This window comes from Mobula hypostoma, chromosome 5, assembly GCF_963921235.1.
Source record: "Mobula hypostoma chromosome 5, sMobHyp1.1, whole genome shotgun sequence".
In the NCBI taxonomy this organism is placed as follows: Eukaryota; Metazoa; Chordata; class Chondrichthyes; order Myliobatiformes; family Myliobatidae; genus Mobula; species Mobula hypostoma.
Window position 1 is genome coordinate 18,083,326 of NC_086101.1, and position 21,892 is coordinate 18,105,217.

The 21,892-nt window shown below is 43.7% G+C and overlaps 1 protein-coding gene across 2 annotated transcripts in view; it reads right to left on the minus strand.

The window, feature by feature from the left end:
- Positions 1-21,581, minus strand: part of c5h6orf136 (chromosome 5 C6orf136 homolog) — a 38,027-nt gene extending 16,446 nt beyond the window's left edge. Inside the window, exons 1-3 of one of the 2 annotated variants that reach the window (XM_063048122.1) lie at positions 20,893-21,364; positions 19,980-20,181; positions 14,130-14,975 (exon numbers count right to left, since the gene is read on the minus strand). In XM_063048122.1, coding sequence (XP_062904192.1) covers positions 14,130-14,975; positions 19,980-20,159 — 1,026 coding nt within the window. In that variant the 5' untranslated portion in view covers positions 20,160-20,181; positions 20,893-21,364. Of the gene's footprint in view, positions 1-14,129; positions 14,976-19,979; positions 20,182-20,892; positions 21,365-21,416 lie in introns of those variants that run through there. The other variant, XM_063048121.1, reaches the window with a different exon arrangement.
- Positions 21,582-21,892: the final 311 nt, after the last annotated feature.

A 21,892-nucleotide genomic window follows, 5' to 3' on the forward strand; every position in this document is an offset into this window, starting at 1 on the left:
CAGACACACATTAACTGACAATCTTGTCTTGGACTCACTATATATATGCCCAAAGGAACAAATTTTTGATCTTTGTTTTTCTCTATTTCAAAGATCACAGAAAAGGCAAACCCTAAACGTTTACAATAGATTCTACAACAGACAGCGCCCTTTAGCACAGATTATGCAATTGATTTCAGATTGATAAAAGATTAAAATTAGCCTGGAGCTCCAGTTCTCTTCTGTCAAACAGCCACGCTGAAAAGCTTCTGCAACAGAAGTCAGCAAAGGATGATGTCTCAGGACACAAGAAAATGGAGAAGGCCAAGAAACATTTTCCAGATATTTATACCCAATTTAAGCCTCCTCAGACCACTTCATCTATTCCTTCTTCAAGTACTTACAATGTCTTGAAAAAGTATTCAGCTCCCACAACTATTTTCACATTTTACTGACTCATTTTCTAAATTTAAAATATACTGAAGTAGGATTTGGGTTAATCTATAAAACATTGTGCATCATGTCAAATCAAAAGAAAACTTTCAAAGCCTGTCAACAATTTACTAAAGATTAAAAATGAAAACTTTGAATCTGGAAAAAGTATTCATCCTCTTTGTAATTGCTACACTAACTTTCCCCAGGTCCAATGCTGTATATTAACTTAGCAACTCACCCAACGTATTGACAAGAGAGCACGGGTCCCAACCTTTTTTGCACCGCGGACCCGTTTATGATTGACAATATTCTTGTGGACTGGCCGACCAGTTGTGGGGAGGGGAGGGTTGCCAATGGACAAGAGTAACCATCAAATACGTTGTGTTTACCCCTAGAAGACTACAATTACCATGAAGCCTTGCGTGGGCACCTGTGTGCACATGCGTGACTACGTGTACGTGCCGATTTTTTTTCTACAAATCATTTTTGGCGATTCTGTTCGGAGGGGGGTGTTAATCACCACCAGAATATAGAAGATCAGTCAACTATAAGTCACTTTTTAGTGGCTAATACACTCAATTTCGTTTCTAAACGAATTTAATAATAAACACATAGCGCATATTTTCCTCGCATGAATATAGTGATAAGTCAGTTACTGTATAAGTCACTTATAAGTCAATAGCATCATAACATTTTAAGTAACATTTGGATATTAAACACACAGCACATATTTTCCTTGTACGAACATATAAAATCATTGCAACACACCAGTATCGCTGAATCAGTGGGAGCCCTGGGCTTGTTTCCCTGCAACAAGACGGTGCCATCGAGGGGTGATGGGAGACAGCGATACTCGAACAGGGTTCCTTATGTCCAGTTTATTCCGCAATTTAGTTTTCGTTGCATTCATTGCAGAGATATGTTGGAAATGGAAGCAACGTTTTCATTGCTTTCGTGGCTATGTCAGGATATTTAGCCTTGACTTTGATCCAGAATGCCGGCAGACATGTTATGTCAAACATACTTTTCAGCCCGCCGTCAATTGCAAGCTCAAGGAGTTGATCTTCTTCCCGCGTTGAGATGGATGACGCGCGGGTAATGACCTCACGTGCATTCAAGCTCAACAGTGGGTGTGACAGGAAATGAGGAAAGGTGCAGCTGACTCATATCGCCAGATCATATCATTTCCTCACAGTCCGGTAGCACATGCTTTGCGGCCCGGTGGTTGGGGACCACTGACATAGAGAATTCATAAGAATAAATACCCCTTCTCTCTGTAAGGCTGTTACGTAACTAGCAACAGTGAATATCAATTGAGTCAGGTTATATAAAAACAACCAAACATTTATTAAACACTGATAAACAATAAAAAACACAAACGAATACCTTAACTGGAAATTAACCACTATGTGGCCATTCCACAAACCGCCACTCAGTACTGGTTCTTAAAAGCAATAAATGCGAAAACAGTTCTTACAGCGGTAAAGTCAAACACAGTTCTTAAAATGGTGAATTCGAAAGTCCAACAGATTTATACAGTCAATTGGGAGAGACTTCTCTGGAGAAGGATTTCTTCATAGACGTGACTTTCCTGCTGGTTCTGTCCAAAGGATTCATGACGAAGGAAATAAACGGCTTAAAAGCAACTGACCTTTCTTCTGGTGAGCAAATCCTGCAAGAGCTACCTGTCTCTTTTGGCAGGAGTTATCTTCCATGCACGTCGCTAGGTCTTCAACGAAGACTCAATAAGGTCGACCCTTTATTAAACAATACCAACTTCTCTTACTCCTTCAGGTCCTGTACTTCAATAAAGTCTTCACTCTCCAATACTACTGAAAAGGTACATCAACAAATCTGGCAGAAATGGGTAAACTGCCAGTCCAGCACTATTGTACCTTACAATAGAAAGTAAAACTCCGTTTTAAATCGAAACTGCGTCATAAAGCAAATACGCAATGGAACAGAGTCTGTGGCCAACATTCTAGCTGGAAAAACTAAACTGCGTCACTGGGGTCTCCCTTTTATATACCTGTTGAGAACAGGTCATCAGGTGATCTCACATCGGCGGGAAAATTACATCAAGTGACCTCCAACAAAAAAACCATTACATCATGATCATAAGATATCCATGAGGTATGTAACAAAGGCACACCAGCATGGCAGATTTTCAACAGACCAAACCAAAATGAAGACAAAAGAACATCCAAGACAAGTCTGGGAAATGATAATAGAGAAACACAAATCTGGAGAAGGGTACAAGACCATCTCAAAGGCAATGAGCATACCTCAGAGCTCAGTGCAGTCCATCATGAAACAATTGAAAACTGTGAAACCACAGCCACACTGCCTAGGTCAAGCCACCCCTCTAAACTTAGCACTTGTAAGAGAGGACTACTGTGACACCAGCATCACTCTGGGTGAGCTGCAGAAGTCAGTGGCTGCAACTAGAGATGAAGGTCATGGCTCCACAACCTCTAAGATCTTACACAAAAGAGGCATTGATGGAAGAATGGCAAGGAAGCAGCTCTGGCTAAAACAAAATATATGCTTGTCTGTAAAGACTTCGCAAAGTGTCACTTAGAAGGCACTGTAAGGATGAGGAAGGTGGTCTTGTGGTCAGCTGAGACTAAAGTGGAACACTTTGGCCTCAACATCAAGCGGTACATGTGGCATAAATCTAATACTCCGCATCAGCCAGGTAACACCATCTCTACTGTAAAGTATGTGGAAGCAGCACCATGCTGTGGGGATACTTTTCAGCAGCAGGGACCGGAAACCTGGTCAGGATTGAGGGGAAGATAACTACAGAGAGATAGCTGATAAAAACCTGCTAGGCTCTGCCAGAAAGCTGAAACTGGGGAGGAAGGTCATCTTTTGACAGAACAATGACCCGAAGCACACTGCTAGAGCAACAATGAAGTGGCTTCAAAAAGAAGAAAATTGATGTCCTTGAGTGGCCCAGAGTCCTGACCTTCACCCGATAAAACAACTCTGGCAAGACATCAAGATTGCTGTCCACTGCTGATCCCCAACCAACTTGGCACAGCTTGAGCAAATTTGCAATGAGGAATGGGCAAATCTTGCTCTAACATGTTGTGCAAATCTAATAAACTTATACAAAAAGACTACTGTCTGTAACAGCTGTACGATGTGGTTCAACTAAGTACTGAGCAAAGGAGAACGAATATTTTTGAACTGCTGACATTTCAGTTGTTGAATTTTTAGTTTTTCATTCTTTACGATTTTCCCTGTTTTTTTGGGGGGCTCTGTGGAAAAAAGGAGCATGCAATTCACAAATAAAAATTCTCTGTTAAATTGATCAAAATCCCTGGTTGTAATACTCATTATGTGAATAAAGGGTTGGGGGCTGAATACTTTTACAAGGCACTGTATCTAGCTTTCCCTTAAATGCTACTTTAGTCATGTCCACTACTGGTCAAGGCAGAGCTGATTACGGACGGCACATGGCACACTCAGTAAAACACTCAAAGGGTCATCTCCACACATTATTCCCCTCTGTTATTGTGGTGAGTGCACGCATCACAATAAATCAACAGTCACAACTTTACCCTCATCCCTAGCAGTAATAGGTATGAAAAAAAGAAACACACTATGTCACAGGTTAATTATCTCAGGTCAATTTATTCGTATTCATCTTTCCAGTAAGTGTTTTGCCGAAGTGTCATGATAATCTGACGTTTCTCTCCTCCACAGTCACTGGGTCTGAAACAGAGCTGCTGCACAGAGCTGTCTTATATCGAGGCAGCAGCAACCTGCACAGGTGTGCTGATGGTGGAGGATACCATCTTTAACTGGGTCAAGGGTTATATTACCTAATTACTCATCTTGTGGTAAAGTTTTGGGGTTTACTTAACTTATTTAATCTGGAAATGGTGAATCCTATAATGCGGTATATGTGTTTATTGTGAGAACTAGCAGTAGAGTTTCAGATTGTGTGAAATGGAAGATAATTGAGTTAATTAGCTTTTGGTTGGTCAAGGGGGAGGGACTTGGCAGTTATAAGCCTCGGGTTACCAAGGCTTTGGGTGTTTTTTTTTGTGTTTAGTCTGAGGGCGGCTGTTAACCAGACGGGTGACAATTGCAAGCTGTATATATATTGTATTTTTTTTCAGTTTTTTTCTTGTTTTGATGTGGACGTCCAAGTTTTTGTTTTTCCACTATTTTTGTAAATAAAAGCACCTCAATCTATTTTTGCGACTCAAGCCATTTTGTTATTTTTCTTAGACAGCTGACCCACAGTTTTCTGGATAAAGGTTCTCTTGAACTGCTCTCATGTTTAAGGCATTTAATTTTGAACTGCAAACAAGCAGATTGATTTTTTTTAAATACATATTAAAATTATGATGGGAATTAAAGCAAATCGGGGCAGCGGGGGGGGGGGGTCACCTTTCTGTTCAGAGAAACAGTCCAAGCCTAAAGAATGTGAGCCTATACATTATTCTTACCGAACTTTACGTCAGGAATGCAGTTCTAGAATGTAGGTCACCACTGCAGGCACTTCCAGCTGTACACAGCTATGTTTAGCAAGAGATCATAGGGCTAAATATCCCACCCACCCCAAACATTCTCTCTTCTCCCCTCTCCCATCAGGTAGAAGACACAAAAGCCTGAAAGCACGTACTACCAGGCTCAAGGTCAGCTTCTATCCCCCTATTATTAGACTCTTGTATGATGGGATGAACTCTTAGCCTCACGGTCTACTTTGCTGTGATCTTGCATTTTATTGTTTACTCATTTGCACTCATTTGGTAACTTTTTGCACTTTATTCTACATTGTTGTTTTACCTTATTCCAGCTCAATGATGACCAATTCCAATAAAGGCTTCCAATCAATCGTGGAAGTGTCACTGCTCAAAATCATTCACTTCATTTAAATTCAATGATCTGTGTTCTCACATCAATGACCGGCTCGTTACCTGTATCCTGGCCAAGTACAGAGTGTCAGAGCTACATTTGCTATCCTTGCAACGCAGTAACACAGCTCACATAAGGAGATCGTGCAGCATTTTCAAAAACTTTTGCATCCCATGTTTAAAGGGATACCGGACAAGAATGTCATGAAATGTGCTGTCCTGGAGCAGTCAAGGAACATCTGATGAAGGCTCCCGGCCCCAAATGTCAACTGTTTATTCTCCTTTTAAAGGTGCTGCCTGACTTGCTGAGTTCCTTCAGCGTTTTGTGTGTCTGTGTTGAACTACCATAATCTTGTTTCCCTTTCCACAGATGCTGCCTGACCCGACCAGTTTTTCCATCGTTATTTCAGATTTGTAGTTTACCATCCATCAAAATTCAAACACTGTCAGCTACCTACTTGACGCATTCCTGTACTTTAGTTTCTCTAACACAGAAATCTCTGAAATTTTGTTTGATGCAAAAACAAAACACATCAAACAAAAGTAGGGAATGCACAAAATTAGGAAATAAGAGATGGGGACAGAAGAGTTGCATGCGGGGTAAAGAGATTACAGGGACAGGGAGGAGAAGGATTTGAGTACGAAGGTGAGAACTTGTAAATATCAAGTAAACCACAGCCAGAGTGAAGGGTTCAGGTAGACAAACAAACCCAACTTGGTGCCTGCTGGAATATGGATGACAAAGCTTCCGATGAGCTCAAACTTAGAGAGGTTTATGCAGGCAACCCCTGATTAAGAATGCCCAACTTAAAGACACACTTGCCAACCTATGAACTAATCCACATATGAACGAACTCCCATATTAAATTCAGAGGTCCGACATGCATTCCTAGGAAGAACAGAATGAGTTTTCATCCCATCTCTCTTACTTTTAGTAATTCTTTCACATCAGTTTTATGTGCTTTCAAAGTCATTCAGTACAATACTTAGTGCAGTTACCAGAGTGATTTTAATGTGTTTTATGACTTACAGACAATATCGACCTATGGACATCCGTAAAATCGGAACCTGTTCAGCACATGTTGCAAAAAGTCACCTGAATTCTTGTATGGGAACATTCAGAAAGCATTCCTCAAAACTTAAATTTAGCACAAGCCTGTTTTAACACTGCATCTTGGCACAGAGCAGCAAGATTGAGTCCTATACCAAGAGGACATGCAACGTAGCTTTGCTCATGCCGATACTGATTATAGCACAACTCCTATTTTCCATTGTCCTCATCAAGGCCCCAGTTAATGTTTTGGGGTATTAAAAGCAGTAACATCAATAATGACAAACACGAGAATATCTGCAGATGCTGGAAATCCAAAGCAACTAATACAAAATGCTGGAGGAACTCAGTAGATCAGGCAGTATCTAGAGAAAAGAGTAAAGAGTCGACATTTTGGGCAGAGACCCTTCTTCAGGACATCAATAATGATCTTGTGATCCAAAACCTATCTATCACTAAAAATAATCAATCAAGTGAATGTGGTGGTAAAGCAGGATGGTATGCTAACACGCTTGCCTTCACTGGTCAGGGCATTAAGTACAAAGGTCAGGAAGTCATGTTGCAGTTGTATAGGACTTTGCTGAGGTCATACTCAGTGCATCCTGTGCAATTCTGATTGCCCAATTACAGGAAGGATGTAGAGGCTTTAGAAAGAAGTTTACCAGAATGCTGCCTGGACTAGAGGCAATGAATTACAAGGAAAGGTCAAACAAAACTTGTGCAACAAAGACTGAGGGGAGAGCTGACAGAAGCTTATAAAACTTGAGGCATAGATTGGGTAGGCAGTCAGAATCTGGGAAGTCCTGCAGTCTGGCACAGCCAAAGACAGTAGTGGGACAGATTATTGAGATTTGGTACCCAAGTTCCAAAATTCCATATTTTAACAAGAAATCTCCATCAGTTGTGATTCAATGGCACATGCTCAAATGGTCATGGATTCAAGCTCTCCCACTTAAGCATACAAATACAAAACAGAGAGGGAAATATAGAAACACAGAGGGAGCACTGATCCTTCTCTCCAAAATCTTGTCATGAGATTTACTTGGATCAGAGGAATACTGTCCCACAAGGCAGCAAATATTTAACTCAACCAATTTCATGGAAAAGGGTTCATCTGGTTATTACCTTGTGGAATCTTGCTGTGCACAGATTGATGGCTGCTTTACTGCATTGAAATACCGACTGTGCTCCATTAGATTCAAGGAGGTGGTTGTGGAAGGTTCTAAAGACAGTTAAGTCACCACTTACCATAGGTCCTGCAGATAGGGACAACCTGCTCTCAGACCCTCTCACCCTAAGCAGTTTTGCTTTCATTTCTCCAGTTGAGATCACAACTGTTTCCTAACCAGAAATTTCCCCAGTGGGAACAAGCACTCAACAGTGGCTTCCACAGCATTCAGGAAACTATTGACAGTCTTTTCAAATGTAGCTGCTGTTGTAGCATATTGGAAAGTGTGAATGCAGATATAGTGCAAAGCCTCTAAGTCTCCATTTAAGAAAAGATAGAAGTCCTCCTGCTATTAAAATAAAACAGATGGATGAACTGCTATTGTATATCTGCAACAGAACCACCAGTGACAAAGTTGTATCACACTCTACAGAGAGAACAGATCTGCACTGATGTGAACAGACCATGCGCAAGGTCAAAGCTCACACCCTTACAACCATACAATCATTCCTACAATAACCCTCACTTGAAAGAAATAAAAAAGTTACTTGAAGAACATTGGAACATAGATAATACCAAATGCTGGAGGAACTCAGCAGGTCAGACAGCATTTATGGAAATGAATAAACAGTCAATGTTTTAAGCTAAGACTCTTCATTAAGACTGTGTTTATGTAGTGGAATATAGGTCTTTATATTCCATATAGGTTCCTTAACACTGTTATAGTCCGGAATGGCAGTGGGGATAAGCTCTCACTCCCTAACAAGTGCCTTGCGTCTCAAATAGCCTCTGATATCCAATTCCAGCTCCTGGCCTTCACATGTGACTTAGTTACTAAGCCCAACAGAACAGTTCCTACTGACAGGAAAAGGGGCAAAGGCTGGTTACTGGCACCTTAAAAGCAGTCACTGAGAGCAGCTGGGGCCATGGTTGGTAACACATATAGGAAAAAGAAAACTCTGATCTCAAACCTGCACGGCCTTGTAGCCATGCCCACTCATGGAGAAGGCTGGAGGAGGAAACTCCAAGGAAAATTCCGCGCCAACAGCTCGTGCGAGACAGCTGTATCGGTCTCTGCCATTCCTTTGGATTTATCAGGTCGGGGGGCAGAGGGAGCCTGCTACATGGTGACAGCTCGTGCGAGACAGCTGTATTGGTCTCTGCCATTCCTTTCGATTTATCAGGTTGGGGGGCGGGGGAAGCCTGCTACACGGTGACAGCTTGCTGTCAATATCATACAGCCTTGGCTTGCACAGCACAGACAGCTGTATCGCAACATCCATGGTCAATCCTGACCAACAAACGGCCTCACGTTCCACAAAGAGAGTGGAAAGGCAGAGTCGACTGCAAGATGGGGTTTTATTTCTGCCTCTGTCTGTAAGGAGTTTTTATGTTCTCCCTATCGCTGCGTGGGTTTCTCCAGATGTTTTACTTTCCTCCCACATTCTAAAGACGTATGGGTTAGGGTTAGTAAGCTGTGGACATGCTAGGTTGGCACTGAAAGTGCGCACACACTTGCAACTGCCCAGCACAATCGACACTGATTTTACACCCTATCCTCGTTATATGCGTCTTCAGACTACGCGGATTCAGTTATGCGAGGAACCTATTTCTACCAACGTCTCATTATATGCATCCAAAATTCACAGTTATGCAAGGAGCACTGCCTTCCCGCCAATACAAGTCACATGCGCGCGCCTCACAATCTCTCTCCCGCCACTCTCGCATTGGTTTTGGCAAGGTGTGGATGTGCGATCTTAAACTTTTGTTGGTTTTACCTACGGTGCAGTGATTTTGTGCTTGAAATATTCAATTATGCCTCCTAAGCATCCGATATCATGTCTTGGGCCGTCGGCCGAGCAGCAGAGAACCACTTTAACACTTGAAAAAAGTTGGAAATTATAAACAGTGCGGCATCAGCTGAAGGTAACACAGCCGTGGGACGCTACTGCCGGGAACAGAATCCTGCCTTTAAAGTTCTTTTATTGCTTGACAATGCGCCAACCCATCCTAAACATTTGGACAGCATTCATCCTAACGTAACAGTGCGTTTCCTGCCGCCTAACACAACATCGCTGATTCAACCACTTGACCAAGGTGTAATCCACATTCCAGGCATACGTACTTTTTTTTACCGCGAATTATCTCTCAGATGCTGCAAACAGCAGATGATTTTGAAAATCCCGGGAGTTTACCAACAGGGAGTGAGGGAATGGTAGAAGTCGGAACACTTGGCACAAATGGCGATGGACATGGACCCACGTTTAGAATGGAGTCAGCATTTCAGTCGTTCCCTGCCGTCAACCCTTCTTCCCTACAAGCAAATTTATGCTAAAAAACAAAATGCTGCCAAGCAAACAACCCTCACCACTTTATGCAAATCGTTGTAATCTGCTGCTGCCGGCAGTTCTAAGAGTTTGTGAGTCTTCCTTCACCCCTTGCTGTGCTTGATATTATCCTGACGACCACAACCATCCCCCTTATCCATGTAAAGCTGCCCGAGACCACAACAACCACTCATCTCCCAGAGCGAACACACCTGCCACTGTTGGTGAGTACTGTACACCAGAGGATGATAACTTTCTATAATGTATTACATTGAATATTACCTTAAATTGATTAAATATAATACAAACGTTGTCCTGTAGTACTGCTTTTGTGTCGTATTGGTATAAAAATGTGAATAAGTTACAGATAAAACATTTAGGAAGCCCTCTGGAACGCATCCCTATTTTCTCCATTTAAATAATTATTCACATTATGCGTCAACTTCGAGGAACGTATCCTTCGCCTATAACGAGGATAGGGTGTATTTGAAACAACTGATGTATTCCACTCTATATTTTGATGTCATGTGACAAATAAAGCTAAGATTTAATCACCTGAGAAGGCTGGAATGTAAACTACTAGAAGTTATAACTAAACTAAGCTTTAGTTAGGCCTTCTGGGAGACTGCACCTCAGGAAGGATGCATTGTTCTCGAAGGTTAAATTAAGAGGTCAGTTGCGTCAGATGGCGAAAGAGTGCGCCAAATAAGGTTTCAGTTGACAAGATGTATTGAAACCTGGCTACCAAATGAGACTGAAGTTCTGTGCGCACACATGCCTGTGTTCCTTCAGCAAGGGAACACATTGCAACAGAACATTAGGGCTCAGTTCAGGTCTGACAGCTTGGCACAACAGTTTATTCACGCCAGGATGATTTTAGAGATTGATAGAGATTTGCCACATACATTTCATCATATGTTTTGATGTCTATTATTTGTGTCAATGACTAACAGAGTGAGAGGGTGTGCTGGGGGACAGCCTGCAAGAGTCCGCACACCTCCGGCGCCAACACAGCACGCCTGCAACTTACTAACCCTTTGGAATGTTTACGGAAACCGGAGCACCCGGAGGAAACCCACATAGGACTAATAGAGAAAAATCTGGTGGTGAGAACCCAGAGCAAGGGCATAACCTTGACATTATATCCAGAACACTTGGATCTTTATACAAAGGAAACCCTCAAATCAGGTGTAAAAGCTGTAGATCAAAATTAACATTGAAAAAAGTGAAAATGTTGGAAGTCAGAATCAGATTTGTTTTTAAATTTATCTTCAGAATGTGGGTGCCAATACGAAAGGGAACATTTACTACAGACTCTGAATTCAACAGCAAGGTGGTGGTGGTGAGTTTGCACTGTTGCAGTCTTAGCATGAATGATCTCCAACAACTACAACAATCTCCTTTTGTGCAAGGTACGAATCCAACACTCCAGCATCTCGATCAGTTTTCAAAGGGCTCTTTGGTAAGTGAACTGCACCCTTACCTTCAAGGGCAACCAGAGAATGAATGAGAATACGCTGATAAGGCATAGCCCATGGTATTACAGGCGGGATTCTAGCATGGGTAAAACAATGGCTGATTGGCAGGCAGCAAAGCGTAGGAATAAAGGTTTTTTGGTGACTAGTGGTGTTCCACAGGGTCTGTGTTGGGACCATTTCTTTTTGCATTACATGTCAGTGATTTGGATGAAGGAATTGATGGCTTTGGTGCAAAGTTTGCAGATGATATGAAAATAGGTGGAGGGGCAGATAGCTTTGAGGAAGTAGAGAGGCTGCAGAAGGACAAATTAGGAGAAGGGGCAAAGAAGTGGCAAATGGAATACAGTATCCAGAAGTGAGTGGTAGAAGGAATGACAGGGTTAACTATTTTCGAAACAGAGAGAAAATGAAAACTGAGGTGCAAGGGGACTTGGGAGCACCCCCTAAAGGTTATTTGCAGGTTGAGTCTGTGGTGAGGAAGGCAAATCCAATGTTAGCATTCATTTCAAGAGGACTAGAACATGAAAGCAAGGATATAATGTAGAGACTTTATAAAAGTACTGGTGAGGCCTCACTTGGAGTATTGTGAGCAGTTTTGGGCCCCTTATCCTAGAAAGGATGTGCTGAAACTGGACAGAGTTCAAAGGAGGTTCCAGGTTTGAATGCCTTGTCATAAGATGACAGTTTGATGGCTCTGGGCCTCTATTCACTAGAATTCAGAAGAATGAGGGGTGACCTCATTGAAACCTTATCAAATGGTGAAAGGTCCTGATAGAGTAGATGTGGAGAGGATGTTTCCTATGGTGGGAGAGTACAAGACCAGAGGACAATGCCTCAGAATAGAGGGATGATTTTTAGAACTGAGATTAAGAAGAATTTCTTTAGCCACAGAGTGGTGACCTGTGGAAGTCTTTGCCACAGGCAACTGTATATTTAAGGCAGAGGTTGATAGACTTGCAATTGGTCAGGGCGTGAAAGGATACAGGGTGAAAGCAGGAGAATGGAGCTGAGAGGAAAACTGGATCAGCCATGACGAACTGGCAGAGCAGGCGCGATGGGCCAAATGGCCTAATTCTGCTTCTTTATCTTATGGTTTTATAAAACCAGGACAGGAGGCCCCTATAATAGCAGTATCAGGTGACTCATTTGTGAGCTGTCACTACAAAGCAGTTCAATGAAATGGAAAACAGGACAAACTACAGCGTTTTGCAACTATATTATAGAATGGATTGTCTGACGTCTTCCATTAGTTCATTCAGATGCTGATTCTTGAACCTAGAGAGGAAATGTCACCAAATTATTCTCCTATGTGGGTCATCACAAAGCAAAGACTGAGAGGTGGCACAATGAAGATATTCTGTATAAAGTTACGAGAGGCATGGATAGGGTAGAGTCAGTGTCTGCTTCACATGGTTGTCATTATGTGCCATGTTGTATGACGTAGGTGACCATGGTGACCTTGACTGTCCTTCACAAATTTTTCTACAGAAAATGGCTTGACATTGCCATCTTCTGAGCAGTATCTTTAAAAGACGGGTGACCCCAGCCATCATCAATACTTTTCAGAGATTGTCTGCCTTGCGTCAGTGGTTGCAGAATTAGGACTTGTGATATGCACCAGCTGCTCATACAGCCATCCACCAGCTGCTCCATGGCTTCACATGACCCTGATCGGACCGGGGTGGGAGGGTGTTTGGAGAGAGGGAGAGAGGGGGCTAAGCTGGTGCTACAACTTGCCCAAGGGTGACTACAGGCTAGCAGAGGGAAGGAGTGCCTTACACCTCCTTTGGAAGAGACTTATCGCAACCCCACCACCCTTCATATCGTAGGTGTCTCTAAGTCCTGAGGATGCAGGTGGGAGGTGAGGGGGTTAAATGGAGATCTGACGGGGAAATACATACAAAAAATTAATTGGTATCTGGAATATGTGCTAGAGGTGATGGACGGGTACAATCACTACATTTAGGAGGCATTTCGACAGATCTTTATAGACTTTTATTCTAACTTGCATATCCCTGTAGCTCAGAAACCATCTCCACACTATAATATAAATTGGAGTTGCTCTTGGTTTAGACCTGTGTCATAATGAACACACAAGGACAGTAGCACTATCTTATACCCTGACTGAAAGCAGGCCTCGTTTCTCCCCATTTGTAACCTGTTCCTAGTTCAATAATTCCCCGAGCGGTCTATACCGATAAACATTCTGATCTCCTCCCCGACCCCAAATGCTGAGTATATTGTCAATGCTCTAAACAACAAATTCTCTGTCCAAACCCCTCTACGTCACTGCTTTCAATAAACTGTTTAAAACTTACCTCTCATCTACTGAATTTTGTCTGATATTTGGTAAATGGTATACTACATTAAATGCAAGTGTAGGAGCCATGTATCTAGTCTCATTCTGCTTTATATTCTGTGTTGCACACTTGGTATGTTTATTATGTGAACTAGTCATATGAGTTGGGGTGTGGTAAAAGCAAAGGGAATAAGTTACGTATTCTTGATCATTTCGTGGCATTTTGTAGCTTGGGACCAGCAGAGGTCACACCTTTGCTAACCACCGTATCGCTTCGGGATTGTGTGTCTGCTAACTGAATGGAATAAAGGATTCGACTCTTTGGAGCAATCGTTTCTTTTGGACCTGAGGGTGCGTCAAGACTGTGGTAGTCACAGGCAGCCCAGCAGCAATTGGTTTGTTTTGATTTTGGATTTGTTCTGCCACTAGAGCACGATATTGCAAGTGTATTGGTATATTTACCAATCTACAACTAGTACAAACCCACGTGCAAGGTTCGATTAAAAGAGTTTCTTTACCTCCAACCTCAGCTTTTCGTAAAGCACAGCAAGATGCTCCTCCATACTGGGCTCTCCCTTCTGCGGGTTTGTCTTCTTCAGCTCTCCTGCTCTGCGAAAAGCAAGCTCCTGCAGCTGAGACGCGGTCGCAGTTAGACGTTGGAGGCCTGCAAGGCACTCACTGTCAAACAGAGTCCGGAAAGAGTCCAGGTGCCCCTCATTCATGTCCCAGAGGCTCAGCACTGTGTCCTGGGGCTGCTGTTTCTTGGAATCTGGCCTGCCTACAGAGGGCACCTCTGCCCCTGCAAATCGCCCCGCCAGTGTCTCAGGGATGGCCTCAGCCGCCAGCTCTCTCACAGGGAAGTGGGACTTGGAGTCATGTTCTACCACAATGTCGTCTGAGCTGCGCCCATCAACTGTGGTGATTGAATTCAGAAGCTGAGACAGCAGAAGAGCTCTTTCTTGCTTGGCACCAAGCCCTTCCACCAGCTCACAGGGCTCACGCTCTACTCTGGAGACTGCCAATTGCTCCATACGTACACACAGCCTCTCCACAAGGGCTGCCTGCTCCCTGCCCTGGCCACGGATGATCATCTGCATGCCGATCTTCTGATCTGGGGTATAGATGAGGGACTGCAGATGCACATCACCTGCAGGTGCCCCTTGAATGCAAGCGCTCTGCAAAGAACCACTGGGAGAGAACTGCGAGTAAGGCACGTCGCACGCCACAAGGCTCGGACTGCGGTCTGCTGCCGTGTAAGTCTCCACGCCGATCTGCCTTTTGTTTTGGTGCCACACGCAAACAGGCGTGGTCCATGAGGTGGTACTGATATGCCGAAAGAATCTGCCACGACACATCTCGAACTTCTGCAGAAGCAAATGAGATAGCTTTAATGAGGTAGAGAAAAGACTTTGATTAGCTTTACAAAATTTACCTGCCAAGTTGAACTGGCTTCACATACCAATTCCCTGTTCAATTATATTAAAAAAATCACGAGATATTGCAAAGGATGATAGTAAACATGGCTGTATTTATCTTAGCCATTCCATCAGATTGCAAGCTCCACGTTTGACCATCACATCATTTAAGTCTGTATGAAAGTCAGAGTTACCTTTTAGTAGCAATCAAAACAAATATCACTTCAAAGAAACTGAAATTTACAAGTAATGGCTTCTCAATTTTCCACTGATCTAGAATCAATTACTCTGATATAATGGACAATATAACCTTTTAACACAAACTCATGCTTAATTAGTAACTTGAAGCAGAGTTTCATTGACTTACCCACTTTTACTTACAGCTGACAATTCTGAAGCTACTACACGCAAGCCGCATTGAAAGGGTATAAATGAATAATGTTTATCAAAAGGGTTCAGGAACGAGCAACCCGATGTCACCACTTCAACTCAATCTAAAGTCAATTCAATGAACCTGAAATTCGTCAGTTTGGGGAAAAAAAAAGCCATGAAAATATCGAACAAACACAAAAAAAAAAGCTCTCACATGGATATCAACTAACAAGCCCTGACTAGCTCAAAGCATGTTCCCAGTTGCACACAGCCAATGAACGTTCCATCAGTTGTTTAATATCTCCAAGCTGAAATCTATTAGAAAGGTTTCCAATGCTAGTATACTAATGAACATCATCTCAAAGAATGCTTAGAAACTCGGGGGACATTACATTCAGAGTGATGAATGGGCACATGGCAACACACCCACAGGTAGTCGAGATGCAATGTGGAGCACACACAGCAGATTCAAGAAGAAATAACCTGATTAGTTGAACAAGTCAGATGCCACTGCATAGATAATAGAAGATCCACCTACATCAACTCTCCCATTCCTAACCTGTGAACAGACAAAACCCACACAAAAATGTTGTGGCCAGTACAGAAACAGAAAGGGGGATATTTTATGAACTACGTTGTTTAGGAGTTTACAACATTTGAAATGTCTTTAGGATCAAATTGAACAATTGTCACCTCAGCTCTGGATGTTTCAGGAAGCCAGTGAAATCAGAATTAACCAAATTCACTCACCGTATGCCAGAAAACAATCCCAAAAGTCTACAAAGCAAGGGACCCTTTCAGAAAAACTAATAAGCAGAATTACGGGCATCCGCATGTGGTCCTAACACTTGGAGATCTCCCAAGTCCAATCTTCCCACTGTAGACAGTTTATTGGAAGATTGGAACTTTCCTGTGGGAAGGATGAAGAAAACACAGGAGCCCTATTTAATAGCTCCTTTGTTTTTCCAGCAACTGAAATTATGACGTTCCAAAGATTACACATTCACCAATGTGATGTGATTTGATTGAATTGATACAGTAAGTGAAGAGGAGGTGTATCTCCTGGTGAAGAACCTTGGATCAGGATTAGAGCATAGAGCACAGGAACATGCCTTCAGCCCACAATACTGTGCCGAACCAGCTAAAAAGCAAATCAGAAACATTGAAACATCAGTCCCTCCTACCTACACCATGTCCATATCCCTCCATCTTCCTCACATTCACGTGCCTATCGAAACATCTCTGAAAAGCCTCTAATGTATTGGCCTCTACCATCATACCAGGCAGTGCTTTCCAGGCATTGACAACGGAGTTTAAAAAAAAAACACTTACCCCTCACATTCCCCTTGAACCTACCCCCTCTCATCTTCAATGCATGCCCTCTGGTATGAGAGCTTTCAGCCCTGGGAAAGAGAAATTCCCCGTCCACTCCATCAATGCCTCTCAACCTTATAAACCTGCTAGATCTCCCCTCAAACTCTGCCGCTCCAGAGAAAACACTCTAAACCAGGCAGCATCCTGGTAAGTCTCTTCCGCACCCTCATCAAGTGAAGTAGTACTCCCGCAGGAACAGCGCTCATGTTTGGAACTCTTTTGCAAAGGCAATTAACACTGAGCTCCGATATTTATACATTTTTGTTAGCCACTGATGACCTGACATATGACAAATCAGCTACGAACTGAATGTCGAATGGGCTGAGGGTGCCAAGTGGCCTACCCTGATATCCATGTTCTCTCAACAAGTGAGTAGTAATGAGGAGGGTATGCAACAGTAAATGGATTGGGCAGAAGGAAGTAGAGAAAGTCCTTTAAGGAAGAACCAAAAAAAAACAGGACTATGCTTGATGTAAATCTTATGCAAATAGAATTCAAGCAGCATTGGAAAATTGCTGACATATTTTCTGAAGAGTAAGGTAGGGTCAGAGCTATATCCAAAACTCCTTGAGAGGCACCGCCCCATCGTACAGTTTCAATTCTACATTACCCTCTGACCTCAGCTTCCTGCACTGCTCAAGACACACGAACAGCATCAACTTATCTTTCAATCTTCCCTTCAGTGCCTTTTGGACTCACGCTGAAGGTCAAAAACTTCATGCAAGCCACCACTCCCATTTTCTCAGCCTTCAGTCAGAGTCCAACAGAGCAGAAACAGGCCCCTCATCCATCCCGATCAAGGTGCCACCTAAGGTAGTCCCACATCCTTCTAAATCTTTCTTACCCATAAGCTACCCAAATGTCTTTTAAATGTTGTTAATGTACCTATCTCAACTCCTGCAGATGCAGGAAATCAAAGCAACATACACAAAACGCTGGAGGAACTCAGCAGGCCAGGCAGCACGAGAAAATTTGCAGATGCTGGTAATCCAAGCGTGGAAGGAGCGGCCTTCCCCAGCAGCTCATTCCATATGTACACCACCCTCTGTGTGAAGAAGTTGCAACTCAGGTCCCTCTTAAATTTCTCCTCTCACCTTAACTCCATGCCCTCTAGTTCTTGATTCCTTTTCTGGGAAAACACTGCGCACATTCACCCTACTGATGATACACACCGCTATGTCACCCAAGTCCTGGAAACTCCAAGGATTAAAGTCTGAGCCTTCCCAACCTCTCCCTGTAACTCAAGCCCTTGAGTCCTGGCAACATTCACACTAATCTTCTTTGCCCTCTTTCCAATCCAGTGATACCTTTCCCAAAACATTTGCTGTAACTCTAACCCTAGATTATTCTTTCTGCCCTATTATTCGCCTTTCTCACGGCACTATCACCTCCTTTTGCCATTTCTGTTCCACCCACCCCAGCACAATCCTCGTCTGTTCTTCCTACCAACCTCATTCCATCTTCTGTCCCTCCCTACTGCACAAACCACCCCTTTTCTCATCTTTGTTCCCCAGTCGCCACAAAAGATTCAAGCCCAAATATTCACTCCATTTCTTATTCCACAGACCTCGGTTCTGGCAGTGTATTTTAACTTTAGATTTCCAGCCCTGATAGGAAATTGAACTCCCCATTATGCATTAATGAGATATCTTTCTGAAAGAGCTGAGTCATACAGACTATGTCCCAGGAGTGTTAATCACTCGCTCCTTTCCCTTAGTGTGCCTTTTCTTTTATTACTTATGAACTTCTGCACCCTGTTCTTTGAAAATATAAAGTTTACACAAAACACTTTTCTGATTACCCAAGCAGCCACAGTTTCTCCACACACTGCTTGATCCACTGAGCATTTTCAGGAGGCCATTCAGCCCATCAAGAAACAAACATTTCCACTTGTCCTATTCCCATTTATTTCCTTGTGAGCTATTCTCTCACACCTACCCATCAAACAGGGGGAGGGGGTGTAATTTAAAGTAGCCAATTTAAAGTGTCTTGCTAACCAGCATATCAGAGCTTGGGGACAATGGTGTGGTCACAGGGAGAACATTCAATCTCTACACAGATAGCACCGGAGGTCAGGATTGAGACTGGTTTGCTGGATCTTTGCAGCAGCCGTATCATTTTGTGTTCCACTGCAGCACTGAGGTCAGTCCTGCTTTCAGCACGATTCTTGCATTTACTCAGCCAACCTCAACCAGACCTGCTACGGCTAACTACAGCCACCACGGTGCTCTGAAAAATGGGTTTAAAGTAAATGTCACAAGCGCCCATTTCAAAGTTCATAGTAAATTTATTATCAAAGTATATAAACTGTCGCCGTATACTACCCTGAGTTTTATTTTCTTGCAGGCATTCACAATGAATACAATGAAACACAATAGAATCAGTTAAAAACTGCACATGACAGAGGCAAATAAACAACCAATATGCAAATACAAAAAATAATAATAAACAAATAAGAAATAACTATAAAGAACACAAGTTAAGTATGAACAGGAGGGGAGAGTGGAAACAGTGACAGAAGCTGGAAGGAGAGATGGAGTTGACAAGAGGCAGAAGATGATGGAATCTGATCTGAGGATGAGATCAGTGCATTGGTGAAAAGACACCGAATTTTTGAAATCCATCAACAAAACAAAAAGGCAGCTGCCATCTCACATTAACAATTTACTCCAATGGTAGAACCTCCAGCAACACTACCACCACCATGGATCACACACTCAATTTTCTGGAGAAGGTCTTGAGCTTGCAATCTGTTGGGTCAACATTCAAGAATGGATCTTGAATCAAAAGGAAATGTTGAGAGAGCTAGGGATTTTCTCCTTGGAGTAGAGGAGGGTAAGAGGAGACTTGATAGAGCTGTATAAAGTTTAAGACAATAAGAGGGACAGATAGAGTGGACAGCCAGAGACTTACTCACAGGGTGACAATGTAGAGACAGGCCTTTTCTCCCCACACTAAGAGTGCTGAATGCGTGGATCTCGCTGCCGGGATGGTGGGAGAGGAAGATACATTAGGGACATTTAAGGTAGGCACATAGATTGGAAGGAAAAATGTAGGGCTATGTGAGAAGGAGGGGTTCGTCCGATCTTGGAGCAGGGTGAAAGGTCAGAGGACAAAAGGCCTGTACCGTTCGATGGACACACACCAAGCTTCTGCAAGCAGTGATCAAATCTGAGAGTCAAAACTTCAGCGGTACCCTTGGCTCACCTGCACTTGGCAGCAAGAGGAGGAATTCTGTTTCCTGACCGGATAGTCAAAACTGTGATAAGCACTGCGGTCATTCCCTCGGATCCTGATCCGAGCGCCACTGCTGGGTTTCCATCGCCCGAGTCCAAACGTTGCCAGTCCCCTGGCTGCACTCTGCCTACAATTCACTGCGCCAGCCATGCATATAGACGGCCCACTGCCACTGTGGTGGGAAAAAAACCACTGAGAGACAGAGTCATATGACAGAGAAACAGACTACCACAGCCATGCCAAACTTACTGCCCATCTACTCTAGGACCATATCCTTCTGTGCCTTACAACCTCTAGAGGACTCCCCCACTATTTGAAACATCCTCTCCATGTCCACTCTATCTAGGCCTTTCATTATTTAGTATGCTTGAATGAGATCCCCCCTCTCATTCTTCTAATCTGCAGAAAATACAAGCCCAGAGCCATCAAAAGCTTCAAAAGGCGCACCTTAGGAGACCAGAAACAGCAGATGTTAGAACTCCTCCATCACTTTGCCCATTGCTCCAGATTCCAGCATCTGCAGTCTCTTGCGTCTCCAGTTAAACTCACCCCACAGCAGCACTCTGCTCTTTCACTATCACAGAGGACTAAGTGCATCTTTCCCTCCCCACTTTCCATAGGGATCACTCTCCTAAGATCCTCATTCTGGTTACTCTCTCATCCCTTCTTCTTCTCCTCACTCACCCATCATTTCCTTCTGGTTCCCCTCCTCCTTCCCTTCCTTCCACGCTCCTCTATCCTCTCCAATCAGATTCTTTCTTCTTCACCCATTTACTTCTTCCACCTAACACCCCCCAGCTTCTTATTTCATTCCCCCCCCCCGCCACCCAGAGACCTAGATCCCCCCTCACGCAGTCTTGCCTATCACATGCCATCTCCCCACCTTCTTATTCTGGCTTCTGCCCCCTTCTTTTCCAGTCCTGATGAAGGGTCTCGGCCCAAAACTTGATCTTAAAACACAAGAAAGTCTGCAGATGCTAATAATCCAAAGCAAAATGCTGGAGGAACTGAGTATCTGTGGAAATGAATAGACAGTCGGCATTGCAGGCCGAGACCCTTCTAGAGGACCGGTTTGTTTCCCTTCGTAGATGTTGCTTGAATTGCTGTCTTCTTCCAGTATTTTGTAGGCACTGGTCAGGATTTCTGGCATACGTAGAATCTCGTGTTTAACATTAACACAAGAGCTCGCCTTAGACTTCCAAACAAAACGCACTGCTGTGACCACATCGTCCACTACAATAGGCTGCCTTGTCTGCTACATTACCTTGCGTCCTCATCCCATTCGACACCACCCAACCTAATTCACCAGCCCCAGCGCCCTGCCCTCGCCTGGTCCCGTCTCCGCCTATCGCTTCCAACTAACCCCCGCCTTCCCTTTCCGGGAGCAGCCGGGGATGCAGAATTCACCTGAGAGCAGCGCGATCGGACAGAACCGCCTCCTACTCCACCGCCGCCAGCATCTCCTCCGCTATCCGATCGGCAGAACTCGGTCACGCCGCGCCGCCGCTAAGCCCTCTCCCGCTGTCCGGCTCCTTCCCCTCTCCACCCCTTTGCCCTTGGATACCGGGAAGACTGGCACCGCGCGCATGCGCTCACCTCCTTCACGCACCGCGCCGCCGACACTTCCAGAACAGACGTCGCCGCTGCCGTCTCAAAAGAGTCTTCCCATTGGCTGGAACCGCCGCAGGAAGAAAGCAACGCGCCTATTGGTGTAGTCAGCGTGATGATTGTGACGCACTTGAATTGGTGACTCGGAGGGCGGGGCTGTTATGACTTTAATGCTGTAGGATTCTGGGAGATGTAGTCTTACTTGAATTTGCGCTGATTGGGTCTTTAATTGCTGCCATGGTTTTAATTTTGGATTTTGTTGCAGTAATTGATTC